Raw genomic sequence first — 13,570 nt, 5'->3', positions numbered from 1 at the left:
GCCGAGGACATAACTGTAAATTCCAAAGGAACATTGAGGGTGTTATAGAGAATATAAATGCAACTTATTTAGTTATAGTTTGTTCCAAAATCTCCTAATACCAACTCGCGAACTCGCGCGTGAATTGCCTTCCCTTCCTCCTCAAAGGCCCAAGCGGCCAGGAACCGAGAAGCCATGCTTGTTTCTTTGATTTTGAATTCTATTTGAAAGGTTCATGTCCATATCTAAACCTTTGTATATTCATGCCTGTAGTATATATTTGTCTTTTATTGGTCAGCATTGCTCCCCGCTTTGTTTTCTTACTTGAGCTTTGCTTTGCCAAATCTTGCAATTGTATCTGCTATCAACAAAAGGATAACCTTTACTTAGTTTCTTTACATCACTATTAGTTTTCTGGGTTAGCTCTTTGCCATTTCTTGTTTTGCTATCGTTTTATTATTATTTTTTGGTGGTATGTTATTGTAATGGTTTTAACACCTGAATACTAAAGCTATTTACTGAATTTCACACTTGTCGACCTGTGGCCTGCACTTCATATTGAGCTTTCTATGTTTAAGTTTCAATTGATAGGTGAATGAGTTTCAATCTATACTTCTTTTGATAATTTTGCGTGTTTTCTTTGTTATGCACATCAATGATTGTCTCTTCTCTAATTTTTAGTTTCCTCGCAGAGATGGGTAGAAGGAAGCAAGCCCGCCCGAATCGGTCTGGTGGATTAGTTATAGCAAACAGTGCTTCTGAAGCAGAGTTGGATAAACAAAAAGCACCTAAGACTGACTCAGCAGAAAAGGCCATTCCAGTCAGTAGACCTTATTATGTGGAAGTTGATAAGAGTAATTGGGTTTCAAATGACCACTTTGATATATCTGAAGTCATCTTAAATGATTTGAATTTAGGAGAAGCCTATTCTAGTTGTAGAATAAAGTCCAACTTTTCTCAGGAGTCTAAGTATTCCTTAAGGGTTCGAGTGTGCAATGTTGATGGATTTGTTCTCGATCGTATTAAGCTGGGTTATTGGCCTGTGCTTTCCTCCAGTGATATATCATTGGAATGTATTGAGGAATCCATGGTTGAGGATAAGGAAATGCAATCTGTTATTTTCTCTGGCAGCTTTGATGGACCCGATGAAGGTATTACTAGTCTTGTTCATTTGATAAGTATGGAATTTTTGACACTAAGGCCAGTTCTGGGGTTTAATTATTCAGAGGAGATGATGTCTCTGAGAGTCAGGGTCGAGATACTTAAGAAAGCTTTTGATTCTTGCAAGTCCCTTCTGGAAAATACCAGGCAATTGTGGAAGAAGAGTATGATGAATGTAATGGCTTGGCTGCGACCAGAGGTAGTAACTTCAGAGGCTAGGTACGGGGTTACTAAATCTACAGAAGTTGACTTGGTTGGAGAGATGGGAAATGATATCTCCTACTCTAGGAAACGCCCAAGGTTTGATGTTGCTGGGTTCTATGAGGCCATTAAGCCATCAAAGTGAGTGCATGTTATTTTCTATTAGTTATTAATTTGTAATTGACTGGTGGTAATCTTGATATGCATTTCAAGGGATTATTTCGTCATGAATGTCGATTCCATCGTTCCACCTTCAAACTGGATTTTGACCACTGATTATTATTTTTTTCTTACAGATCCAGTCCAACACTCAATGATGACCTACCTGACTTACTTCCTGTGCTGAGACCATATCAGCGTCGTGCAGCTTACTGGATGTTACAACAAGAGAAAGGACATTCAAGAGATTCAATAGAAAAGGAAAGAAGTCAATTCTTTTCTCCTTTATGCATGCCTGTGGATTTTCTCGACAGTTGTTTAACAATGTTCTATAATCCATTCAGGTATAATTATTGGCTCAGCATAGATGGTAAAAGTCCTAATTCCTTTCGCAAGATGAACCCCTTTCCCTGCCAAGTGCTCTTTCTTGCTTACTTATATTTACTGTAAATTATTTGCAGTGGCAATGTTTCATTGTGTCCAGATATTTCTTCACCGCATATCTTTGGTGGGATTCTTGCTGGTATGTCCCATCGCTAATTTACTATAGTTTCTCCTCCATTTGTCTAATTCCTGAAAGTGAGCTTGCAATGTCCTTTTAGAAATTTCTACTCAGAATCAGAATTTTTTCAACACTAGGGATAAAAAAGTTTAAAATCAAGAGGCTGATCTACCTCTTTGGAAAACTGGTCCCTCATGAATGAGGACTAGAAGTATTTGACTGCAGAGAATATGCAAGCTTGTCTCAACCTATTTCTAAAGCTTTTTCTTGTGCCTTTTTTCCCAAAATTGTTAAACTTGATTTCAAATTTCTTGAGAGAATGAGGGATTAAAGATATGTGCTAAACATTGGTTCTTTACTTATGCATTTCACATGTCAAGAGATTGAAAATTGTAGAAACTCCATGAGCCTGAAAGTGTTGGGCCAAATGATATCGGTGGCCATATAAGTGGTGTTGGAACCTCACGTTGCACAAAACCAATTGGCTTATGCTAAAGACCCAATCTACACCACATACATTCCACTTTATTTTCTTTTAGTTTTCCTATATGGGATTATTTTCTCCAACAAAAACTATAATTGATCTATGAACATAAAAAGGAAAAAATTAATTATAATTAAAAGTTTCCCTTATTGTGATGTTAGAATAGTGACTATGGTCATTTATGACTGCCTCAGATGAGATGGGTTTGGGTAAGACAGTTGAACTACTTGCCTGCATATTTGCCCATCGGAAGTCAGCATGCGAAGATGGCATCTTTATTGATAATACATGGCAAGATTCTGGGGATCAGAAAATTGATCGTAAAAGATTGAAACAAGAGCGTGTTGAGTGCATATGTGGAGCTGTGAGTGAAAGCTATAAATATAGAGGGCTGTGGGTACAGTGCGACATTTGTGATGCTTGGCAACATGCAGACTGTGTTGGTTATTCAACTAAGGGAAAAAAGAAGAGGTCAGCAATTGAGGTACAAAAATATAGAAAGAAAACTACAATAAACTTTGTTGAGAGAGATGGAGAGCATGTTTGCCAGATGTGCTCTGAATTGATACAAGCTAATGAATCTCCTATAGCTACTGGTGCCACTCTTATTGTCTGTCCAGCTCCTATATTACCCCAGTGGCATGCTGAAATTGCACGGTATAACTTCTGGTTTGTTGATTTGTTAAACTTGTAAAATAAGATTAAAGTAAGAGAGTTTTCATATGTTGGCTGTTCAACTTAAGTTTCTTAGAAATGACTTTTACTTGTGCCATAATTCCTTTGGGTATGATCTTTTAGAGTGTATTTTTGTCAAGAGTATAATGAACTTTCCACCTCCGTGTTTGTATGTTCTCTCGATGCATGTATTGCTCTATTCCCTGGACCTAAGTAACATTAACATTACTCGCAATATTCCTTATCCCCTTTCTTGGGATGGAAAAGTCCTTTTTCATTACATTTTTCTAAAACTAATTGATGCGGGGAATGTTAAATTTGATACCATCACTTGTTAGCATGCAATGTTGTTCTGATGCAGCGAATTTGTACTGACTTGATTTTCTTAATTTCTTTTCTTAGTCATACACGTCCAGGTTCCTTGAAAACTTGTGTATATGAAGGTGTGCGAGATACATCTCTTTCAAATAGATCTGCAATGGATATTAGTGAACTTGTTAGTGCTGACATTGTACTAACGACATACGATGTGCTTAAAGAGGATTTGTCACATGATTCTGATAGGCATGAAGGCGATCGACACTTTCTGAGATTCCAGAAGAGGTTCTTATAAACCTTGTGATTTATTTCTTTTGTTAGAATACCTATTGTTTTTGCTGAAAATTGGCTTATTTTTTGAGCTGTTTTCCAGAAGTGGTGGTTAATTTGTGAGAAATTTGCACTGGGTAGAATATAGTCTACAATGTAAATCATATGCATAAGCACATGTTAAAAAAAATTGTATTTTCTCACCTACTAATTCTAATTTATAGTAAAGTTTAAAAGAGTTTAGACTTCTCCAATGATTCATTTCAGATAGGTAAAGTGCAACTAGATTATAGTTGCAGAATTCTTTGAACAGAAAATGTGGAGATGATCTGGTGGCCATACATTGTAGGTATCCTGTTATTCCAACTCTTCTCACCAGAATATTTTGGTGGAGGGTGTGCTTGGATGAGGCTCAAATGGTGGAGAGTAATGCTGCTGCTGCGGCAGAAATGGCTCTTCGATTATCTGCTAAGTACCGTTGGTGTATTACAGGGACTCCTATACAACGGAAACTTGATGACTTATATGGACTTCTAAGATTCCTTAAAGCAAGCCCTTTTAATGTTTCTCGGTGGTGGATTGATGTTATAAGAGATCCATATGAGGTATGTGACAGTCATACAAACTAGTATATGCTAAGTGGCTTTATTTACATGATTATAAAGATCAAGAGGGAACCTCACTATTATGCTTTATTTAACATGTAGATGTTTTGGTGCAACCTTGCATCTTCATGTATCATCTTCTTACTCTGAATCTCTTCTATGTTTTGTTTGGTCTACTCCTTGACTAGTTGGCCGGAGTTTCCTTTGAGGTAAAGATATTTGTATATCGTGCAAATTTTAATATTTAGCTTCTGACCTTTTCAGAGGGGGGATGTAGGAGCAATGGATTTTACACATAATTTTTTCAAGCAAATTATGTGGCGTTCTTCAAAAGTACATGTTGCCGGTGAGCTACAGCTCCCACCTCAAGAAGAGTGCGTATCTTGGCTCGCCTTTTCAGCCATTGAAGAGCACTTTTACCAGAGACAGCATGAAACTTGTGTCAGTTATGCCCGTGAAGTTATTGACAGTTTGAAAGATGACATTCTCAAAAGAAGAGTCCCAGGTTTTGGTATGCTGTCCTGCACCTTCATCTAAAATTAAGAGTCGATTCGTTTGAAAGAATATAATATAATTTATAACCAACTAGAAAGCCTTATTTTAAATTCTGGAATATTTTAATGCTTGCTTCAACCAGGTTGTCCACCTCCTAATGATTCAGCAGATCCTTTCATCACTCATGCAGAGGCTGCAAAGCTACTCAACTCACTCTTGAAGCTTCGCCAGGCCTGCTGCCATCCTCAAGTGGGAAGTTCTGGACTGCGTTCCGTTCAACAATCCCCCATGACTATGGAGGAAATATTAATGGTAAGTTAAAAAATGGAAAATCTTTTATGAACATTTTCTTAAGAAACTTTAGCCACTGGTTCTTTTTATTTATTGGGACTTTTCTTATAGGTTCTTATTGGTAAGACCAAGATAGAGGGGGAGGAAGCTCTCAGGAAGTTAGTTGTTGCTTTAAATGCACTGGCAGGGATAGCTATAATTGAGCAAAAATTTTCTCAAGCTGCATTATTATACAGAGAAGCATTGGCTGTGACTGAAGAACACTCTGAAGATTTCCGCTTAGACCCTTTGTTGAATATTCACATTCATCACAACCTTGCTGAGATACTTCCGGTTGTCACTGACTGCTCAACCCATCTCTCCTCAAATGGGCAACAGTTACACGGAAACTCTGGAAAGGTCTTCAAGTTACAGACATGTGAAGAATGGGAAACTAATGCTCTAAAGAGACAAAAAGTTAGTGGAGAGCATGATTCAGACTTTACTGTTGATACTGAAAATATTTTATTTGCATCAGAAAATGCCTTAAATGGTGACAAGGGAGGTGATGATAAATCCAATTTACCATCTAGATCCTTCAGCGAGGGATATTTGAAAGCAACTTGTGAAGAATTAAAACAGAAATACCTATCCATGTTCACTGCAAAGCTTTCTATGGCTCAAAAAGACTTCAGAAAGTCATACATGCAGGTATGTTTTCTCCTTTCCGGTCCGTATAATATTTGTTATATCTCATGCATAACTGCTGACATCTATGTTATCAACATGCCCTGCCAAAGCATACTGTTTCTTCTTAGAAGATATAAATCTCTATGCCCCAAATGATGGACTATGTCATGATATATTTTGATTATTTTCATCAACATCTAAACAAAATAACTTCTAGAATTATTCTTCTTTTCCTATATTATTTTTTTGTTCTGAACAATCGGAGTTCAAGAAAAGTTCTTTCTGTTTGAAGGTTTGTAATGCAATCAGTGACGGAGAAAATCAGCACTCAGCATGGTGGTTGAATGCTCTTTATCATGCTGAGCTGAACAAGGACTTCAAAAGAGATTTGATAAAAAAGATTGAAGAAGCTGTCTCAGGAACTCTTAACAATTCGAGGTCATCCAGAATTGCCTCCCAGTCAGTATCTATCTTAGATTTTTCTTTGACTTTTCCTTTGTCCTTGTCAAAAATATACATTGGCTCTCACATTAATAGTGATATGCATCTCAGGCATTTTTCTTGTGACCTTCTAAGCTAGAGTTAGCATGAAAATGAGATGGCTTGGGTTTTGTTCCTACAGTCCATTCTCTAGATGTTGGTTATATTTTGGTGAGAGAAATTTATTCATCTTGCTCTTTTTTCAAAATATTATAAATGGCATAAGCTTTCAATTTTCTATGGTGAATGGCATTTTATAATTATTTCTTTCTGGATGCTTGATTCATTAAACTATAGTTGCATCAGAAAAAACACCATGATTATAACAGAAAATTGGTTCGTGGGCTGAGCAGTGGATACCACTACCTTAGTATAACATGTTAATGGAATCAAGGGGTCATATTCACTAGTTTTACTTTAGGAAATGCCATGGGCTATTAGGTTTTCCTTTTTGGTCAATTTAACGAGAGTTTGGTGTGATTACATACTTCAGAATTTGTTGGTTTCAAATGGAAAGCTTCTGGTGGTAGAAAGAAAATAAGTTACTTTGAGATACACTGCTATTTGTGGTGTTATAGAGTATTTGAATGGATCATTTTAAAAGATTAGTTTTTGTCCTTTAGTTTGCTGCATGACAGTGATTTTCTTGGCTATTTTTGTGAGCTTCTGCCCTGCAGTCTTCTGTAGAATTGTAATGCCTTGGAATTGAATCCAATATCATTAAAACTTTTAATATCTTTTATATTTCCCTTTTAATTTTCTCATTTTTTTTTTCTTTTTTCTTTTTGTTGTAAATTTGGGGTTATCTATAGGTTGATTAGGCTATGAGGATAGCTTGAAAGCCTTCAGTAATCAGAAAAAAGAAAAACAGAAGAGCTTAATTCTTAACCGGAACATGTGCTTGAATCATGAGCTAGCAAATGAATCTAAACTAATAGCATAAAATGTTGGTGCATTGTCATCGTTGAAATTAAGTGATTGAGGAAGTTATTTTGTTGGAAAGAGAAGAAATAATATGCCAGGGAATCTTGTAAGATAAATCCATATGCAAAGCCATCTCAGCTATTGCTGATCTGTCTAAATGAGTGAAGTAACTGATTGTACATGTTTGTGTATTATCTTCTTTGAGTTTCATTTCGTGGTAGTTAACTCTGGTGGATTTTAGCCCAGATTCCGTAGCATTGCTGCTTTGAAGTACCATATTCAGACTCGTCTGGACCAACTAGAAGCTTCTAGGAAAACTTTGCTTGATCGGCTGCTGGAAATTGATTTGACAATGGGGCAACCAAAAGAAGCAGATATTGAACGTGTGAGATTCTGTCGAATTTGCCAAGCTGTTGATGATGGTCCTATATGTCTTCATTGCGAACTAGATGAATTATTTCAGGTTTGCTGCTGACCTTCCCAGTTCCCACTTAATTTGTTGTTTAGTTGCTTAGTACGTAAAAATTAGAATGAAAAAGGAAAAAAGAAGACCTTTACATTTTACTTCTTTATCAGGATTACGAGGCAAGACTGTTTCGTCTTAACAAATTACGTGGAGATATTATTACATCTGCCGAAGAGGCAGTAGATTTGCAGAAAAAGAACTCTGCACTAAATCGTTTCTATTGGAACTTATCGGGGACCAATAGAAGTTCAACATCATCTGATGATGCCAATGATGCATCAAAGAGGAGAGATGCTGGAGAAAGAGTAGTGGTAAGTTAACTTTGTTCAAGAAAACCGACTAAACCAGATTTAATCCATGAGCACTACGGTCTTGATTTTCCCCTTGGGTTACAAACGAACTTAAGTCAACAGATAAGAAGGTTCCCACTTTTAACATAAGAGGTGTGTTATCGTCTAATCTTTCATGACATACTTGCATGCACTCATGCTGGGGAAGTAGAATGATTAGATATTTTACTTGATTATGAAGTGACATTCTTTTTGTTAAATATTGTGACTATAATATAATACCTCTTAGTAGTTCCAGTGTCAGTTTGTTATGTAATTCTAGTTTTTGGTAAAAGTTACATTGGGAATCTAGCATTGTCAGTGTCAGTTTTGGCATGTATTTTGATGATTAAACAAACTAGCATTTGCTTGTAGATCTTCCATTAATAGTGTTGAGTTGGTAGGTTTCAAAATCACCCTCCGAATTGGAGGTTGTTCTTGGAGTTGTAAAGAGCTATTGCAAAATGCAGTTGGGGAAGGAGGGTATATCAGCAGCCAGCAAGCAGCTACACATACTGGAGGTATCAGCTGACTGATCCTGTTTTATCGCTAGCAATTGCTTAAACGGCAGCGAATATAGGATTAGATCATCAATACTGTTGCATGCAATCATCCTATATCTGTTAGAGATCTGATTTTTCTTTTTCCATTCTGTTTATCCATTTACTGTGAGAAGGGCATGAGAAAGGAATACAGCCACGCCAGGTCCTTGGCAGTTGCTCAAGCTCAAATTCTGCATGCTCATGATGAAATTAAGATGGCAACATCGCGTTTGCACCTAAGAGAAAATGAGGATGATAACTCTCTTGATGCTTTAGGTCCAAATGAATTAGAGTCCGCTAGCGTGCTCCAGTCAAGTGAGAAGTTCATTTCCTTAACCTTGTTGTCCCGTATAAAAGGGAGGCTTCGTTATTTAAAGGTACCGGCAGTCTTTGAAAATTCTTCCAGATTTGAAGTAATCATTCTAGTGGAATTTTGTCACTGCATGAATTTTGTTATGTGCCTAGGAAATGTTATTAGTATATTTTACTATTATTGGTTGTAGGTTTTTATTGTGTAAATAACATGTTACCTTTGTTTGTTATTGTTCTTACCATCTTATCTTTTTCAGGGTTTAGTATTATCCAAGCAGAAGCCACCACCAGAAAGTTCAAGTAATTCCTCATTAACTCAAGAAATGGCTACAATGTCAACATCTGAGGAGAAGATGAGTGATGACCTACCCAAAGATGATGAGGAAGCATGTCCAATCTGTCAAGAAAAGATGCATAATCAAAAGATGGTTTTTCAATGTGGCCATGTTACTTGCTGTAAATGTAAGTTTTATATTGCCTGTTTCATCATGATTCTTAAAGAAAGCCAGTATCAGCATAATCTTTATAGGTGATTGTAAGTGATTTCTCAAAGAAGAGTTGTCTTTCAATTTGCCATAATTAGAACATTGATAATTCTCTCAACTATTATATGTATTTTGTCACCTTGATGATCATCTTAGAAAATCATGTCAGTAGTTATTCTCATGCTGTATGTGGTGAATTGCATTTGTAGATTCCAAATCATTGTTTTTCTTGCTCTATTAATTGTATGATATAAAACTTTAAATGCCCATTTATAAAAGTTTAAATCCATGGAGTGATACACTTAGTTCTCTATAAGATATTAGAAATCCAATAATTTGATCTACAATTTCAACCATTGGTTTCTTCTGAAAATTCTCTAGGATGCTTTGTTAAGTACCGAACAGCCATGTCACCAATTGCCAATCTTCAACATTATGAGAAAATGCCATAGGGTGCAGCTATTAATTTTCTGGTTTATACATCAGAAGTTCCTAGAATTAATACATATTTATCAGCCATTTAAACCATGCAGGCCTCCCAGCTTTTCTCTCTAGTCAAGCACACTTGTCAGATGTCCAATCTTCTTAAAAATTTGGTTTTAGGAGTCTTTTATGTCATATTAACTCCATAATTCAATTTCATGTTTGTTTCATGCAGGTTTATTTGCCATGACTGAGCATCATGACAATAAGTTCCAATGTAAATGGGTTATGTGCCCAACCTGTCGACAGCATACAGATTTTCGGAATATTGCTTATGCGGATGACAGAAATGACAAATCTTGCAATTCAGCCGTATTAAATACAGTTCAAGGTTATGAAAAGTGTGAAGCATCTTTGATTGTGCAAGGGTCATATGGGACAAAGGTGTCATTAATTCACTGCACTATGTACTGTGTGATTATGGTTTTTTTTGCATGCATGAACCTTGCTGGTTCAAGGTCCATATACATGCATGATCCGTAAGCATGCTCCTTTTTCTGTAGGATACCTCGTAACTTTTTTCTATCCTTTTTGTGCATGTATATATGTGTGAAATAAAGATCGAAGCAATTACAAGAAGAATCTTGGGGATCAAATCTTCAGATCCTGAAGCAAAAGTTCTAGTTTTCTCAAGTTGGAATGACGTCCTTGATGTACTAGAACATGCTTTCAATGCTAATGGCATTACCTATATCCGGATGAAAGGAGGCAGGTAAGAGAAGCTGTTAAATTCTTATTTGTTAATACATGATTCTTTCTGATGTTATGCACTTCATTGAATTAAAAGAATAAGGCCTTCGTAACAAGGAGAACTCTATTTTGCTTTTACGGTTGTATAATTACAGTGATCGGAGTCCTCCAATTTGGTAACTGAAATGAAATTATACAGATATCATCATCTCATTTCAAGCTGAAATAAAACAAGTAAACAACCCAAGATTCAATGAATATCACAAAATAAGGTGCCCTTTTGATGGTTTTGGAGTGGTGATACGTTCGAACCTCAGTACTCTCATCTTGTATGAAAAGAGAGGAGAGAGAAGTGCAAGTGAACGAAAATAATATACTTGTGGGGAAGAAAGAAGAGTTCAACTTCTATTCTAATAGTAATAACATGGTGTTTTGTTTGAGTCTCGTAGAATAATGCAATAAATATAACAGTTCGGCTTCTATAAAATAAATAAATAGTAACAATAACAATAATAATACTTCGTCACAGATGCATATGTTATTTTATTTCTAATGTTTATTTTCAACATAAATCACATCATTTAGGAGCTTAAGCTATTGTTCATTTTCATTCTTTTGCAATGGCTTTGCAAGTGCAGGAAAGCACATATTTCCATCAGCCAATTTAGAGGACAGAAAAGCAATACAATAGGAAATCACAGAGTACATAGCCAAAAAGAATCACCAAAACCTATTCAAGTTTTGATGCTCTTAGTCCAACATGGAGCCAACGGTCTTAATCTCTTAGAAGCACAGCATGTTGTTCTTGTGGAGCCATTACTTAATCCTGCAGCAGAAACACAAGCAATTAGCCGGGTACACCGAATCGGGCAGGAAAATAGAACACTAGTCCATCGGTTTATGGTAAGTGCATTTCACTTTCATGTTAAATTATGCAAACATATTAGGACATTGCAAAGAAAAAGAAAAGCACTTGGATCTCTTGTCATATGACTTAGACATAAATAAGCTTATCACTTTCTGCTAAATAGATTTGATTCTCTCTTCCATTCACTCAGAGAGGCGGGTCAACGTTCTTTCAATACTTCTTTGTCATCCATTTTTCTTTTCTTTTCTTTTACGATGTAGGTTAAAAACACTGTAGAAGAGAGCATATATAAGCTGAATAGGAGTAGAAACACCAGCTCCTTTATAAGTGGTAACACAAAGAATCAGGATCAGCAGCTTTTGACGCTGAAGGATGTTGAGTCCTTGTTCACATCCACAGTTCCAAAAGGTGATGAAGAGCTGACTGAAAGTCTTAGACATTTGCCTCCTTCAGCTGCTGCTGCTATAGCAGCTGAGAGGCGACTAAAGGAGAATACAGCATGACACTCTTCGTGACAAATAATATATACATACATTTCTTTTACATAAGTATAAAACACCAGAATGTAACTGCAATAAAGCAATCTTCTGGCAATCTTACATCCGAGACACAGCTCTTAATCATCCCACTGTATATGTAGGTTCTCCAACCAAACATTTGTATAGTCTTCTAGTTAGATTTTTTTTTTTTCTTTTTCTGTACATAGCAAAATGCCAATGTTAACTCTTTAAGTTGGATCACATTAAGCAGCCACAAAGACTAACTGAAATGGTCGCTCATTGTAGATAACTGATTCATTATTCACTACATCTGTCTGCTCTGTGAATTATTATTGATAAATTGGGAGCTCCTATATATCTATTTGCTAAAGCAACAGTTTCGAGCGGATAGTACTTTATTTTTCTGTGAATGACCTATGGTGTTATGTAAATACTTTTGGTTAAACATCCGCCTTCGGTTGCCACTACTGTGCTGTTGTTGCCTGTCGGTCATGGAACTGCTCAAGATGGCAGGTCTTGGCCAGCAAAGTAAGGGCACTACTATAGATTTCTGGGTTCCATTTCACTTGCAAAACCATAAACAAGGAATCCCTAAGAAATGCTGTCATCTCTTTTCCTTCTTATGTCCAATGCATCGGAGTACTCAAGTCTACCTTCCATGGAGTGGGGTGGAGGTGGTTTAAGTTTAACAAGAAAGAAGCCAAGTTCTATTTTGGAACATCACGGCATCTTCCTTTCTTGCAATGACCAGTGTATAAAAACTACACTCAATTTTCTCTTGTTATAGATGATTACCGCCACTACGTTAGTCTTTTCTTGTTTTGGACAAGTTGCATGATAAAGACAGACAGTGAACAAAAGGAGTCTCCTACTTTCCATAAATGGACAAGGACGTGGGCATCAATCTTTGAACCGCGTGCCTTTCCTCCTGCAAATCTCACCCGCAGCATCTCGATTTATCTACCTACAGCTTACACGTGGCCTCTTCTGCTTTTGAGCTGCTAATCTGAGTGACGCGTGGACAGGTGGGCCCACCCTCATACTCAAGCCCCCAAAAAAACTCTATATATTCGCATCCAACCATCCAAGAGAACCTCTGCTTTGCTTGTTTCGAGAGAAGTCATTGTCACTGCTGTTATGGAAGCATATGTTTGTCATTTAAATGCATCCTTATGTCCTTCATCTTTTGCCTCGTACAAAACCAAACCTTGTCGCCATAGTTTGAGTCTTCCGTCCACTAGTTTGAGCTTCAAGCTCCAAGAAAAGCCTAAACAAAGGGTGCATGGGTTGGATGTCGGATGTGCTAAGCTGGATTCAGGTTCGGTGGCAGAGCTGGGAAGAGAATTGGAGGCTGAGATGAACCAAGAAGAGGAAGAAGAATGGATGCTGGAATTAGGGAAGTTGAGAGAGAGATGCAAAGAAAGGAAGGGAATGGTGGAGCTGTTGGAGTGCTTGGAGAGAGAAGCAATCATGGGCGATGACGAGGGTAGAGACCCTACTGATTACAATAGAAGAGCTCAGATCTTTGACAAGAGTTCTAAAGTTTTTCAGGCACTCAAGGAACGCACTGCACCTTCTCATCAGTCTTGATTTGATTTGGGCAAAATGATGTGGTAAAACTAGTTACTTCTCATCATTACTAGAAAGAAATCAATTGTTTTGTTTGAATTTACTCTGTGGTT

The 13,570-nt window shown here is 36.9% G+C and overlaps 2 protein-coding genes across 2 annotated transcripts; both read left to right on the top strand.

Annotated features, from left to right (window-relative positions):
- The first annotated feature begins 58 nt into the window (after positions 1 to 58).
- Positions 59 to 12,228, top strand: LOC8276626 (E3 ubiquitin-protein ligase SHPRH). Its single transcript, XM_015720257.3, has 20 exons — positions 59 to 210; positions 672 to 1,482; positions 1,638 to 1,844; positions 1,962 to 2,023; positions 2,681 to 3,143; positions 3,564 to 3,764; positions 4,099 to 4,354; positions 4,619 to 4,865; positions 4,992 to 5,161; positions 5,252 to 5,830; positions 6,102 to 6,268; positions 7,460 to 7,676; positions 7,790 to 7,990; positions 8,413 to 8,529; positions 8,685 to 8,927; positions 9,120 to 9,324; positions 10,006 to 10,214; positions 10,391 to 10,542; positions 11,159 to 11,423; positions 11,649 to 12,228. Exons 2-20 carry the CDS (start codon positions 674 to 676, stop codon positions 11,889 to 11,891), a joined length of 5,013 nt encoding a protein of 1,670 aa, XP_015575743.2. The 5' UTR covers positions 59 to 210; positions 672 to 673; the 3' UTR covers positions 11,892 to 12,228.
- Positions 12,229 to 12,946: 718 nt separating this feature from the next.
- On the top strand, positions 12,947 to 13,560 carry LOC8276627. Its single transcript, XM_002520843.4, has one exon. The coding sequence runs from the start codon at positions 13,026 to 13,028 to the stop codon at positions 13,476 to 13,478; it is 453 nt and encodes a 150-aa protein (XP_002520889.2). The 5' UTR covers positions 12,947 to 13,025; the 3' UTR covers positions 13,479 to 13,560.
- Positions 13,561 to 13,570: the final 10 nt, after the last annotated feature.

Source organism: Ricinus communis, chromosome 6, assembly GCF_019578655.1.
Source record: "Ricinus communis isolate WT05 ecotype wild-type chromosome 6, ASM1957865v1, whole genome shotgun sequence".
NCBI lineage: Eukaryota > Viridiplantae > Streptophyta > Magnoliopsida > Malpighiales > Euphorbiaceae > Ricinus > Ricinus communis.
The sequence above is the reverse complement of the archived record's forward strand: the minus strand, read 5'-3'. Positions and strand labels throughout refer to the sequence as shown.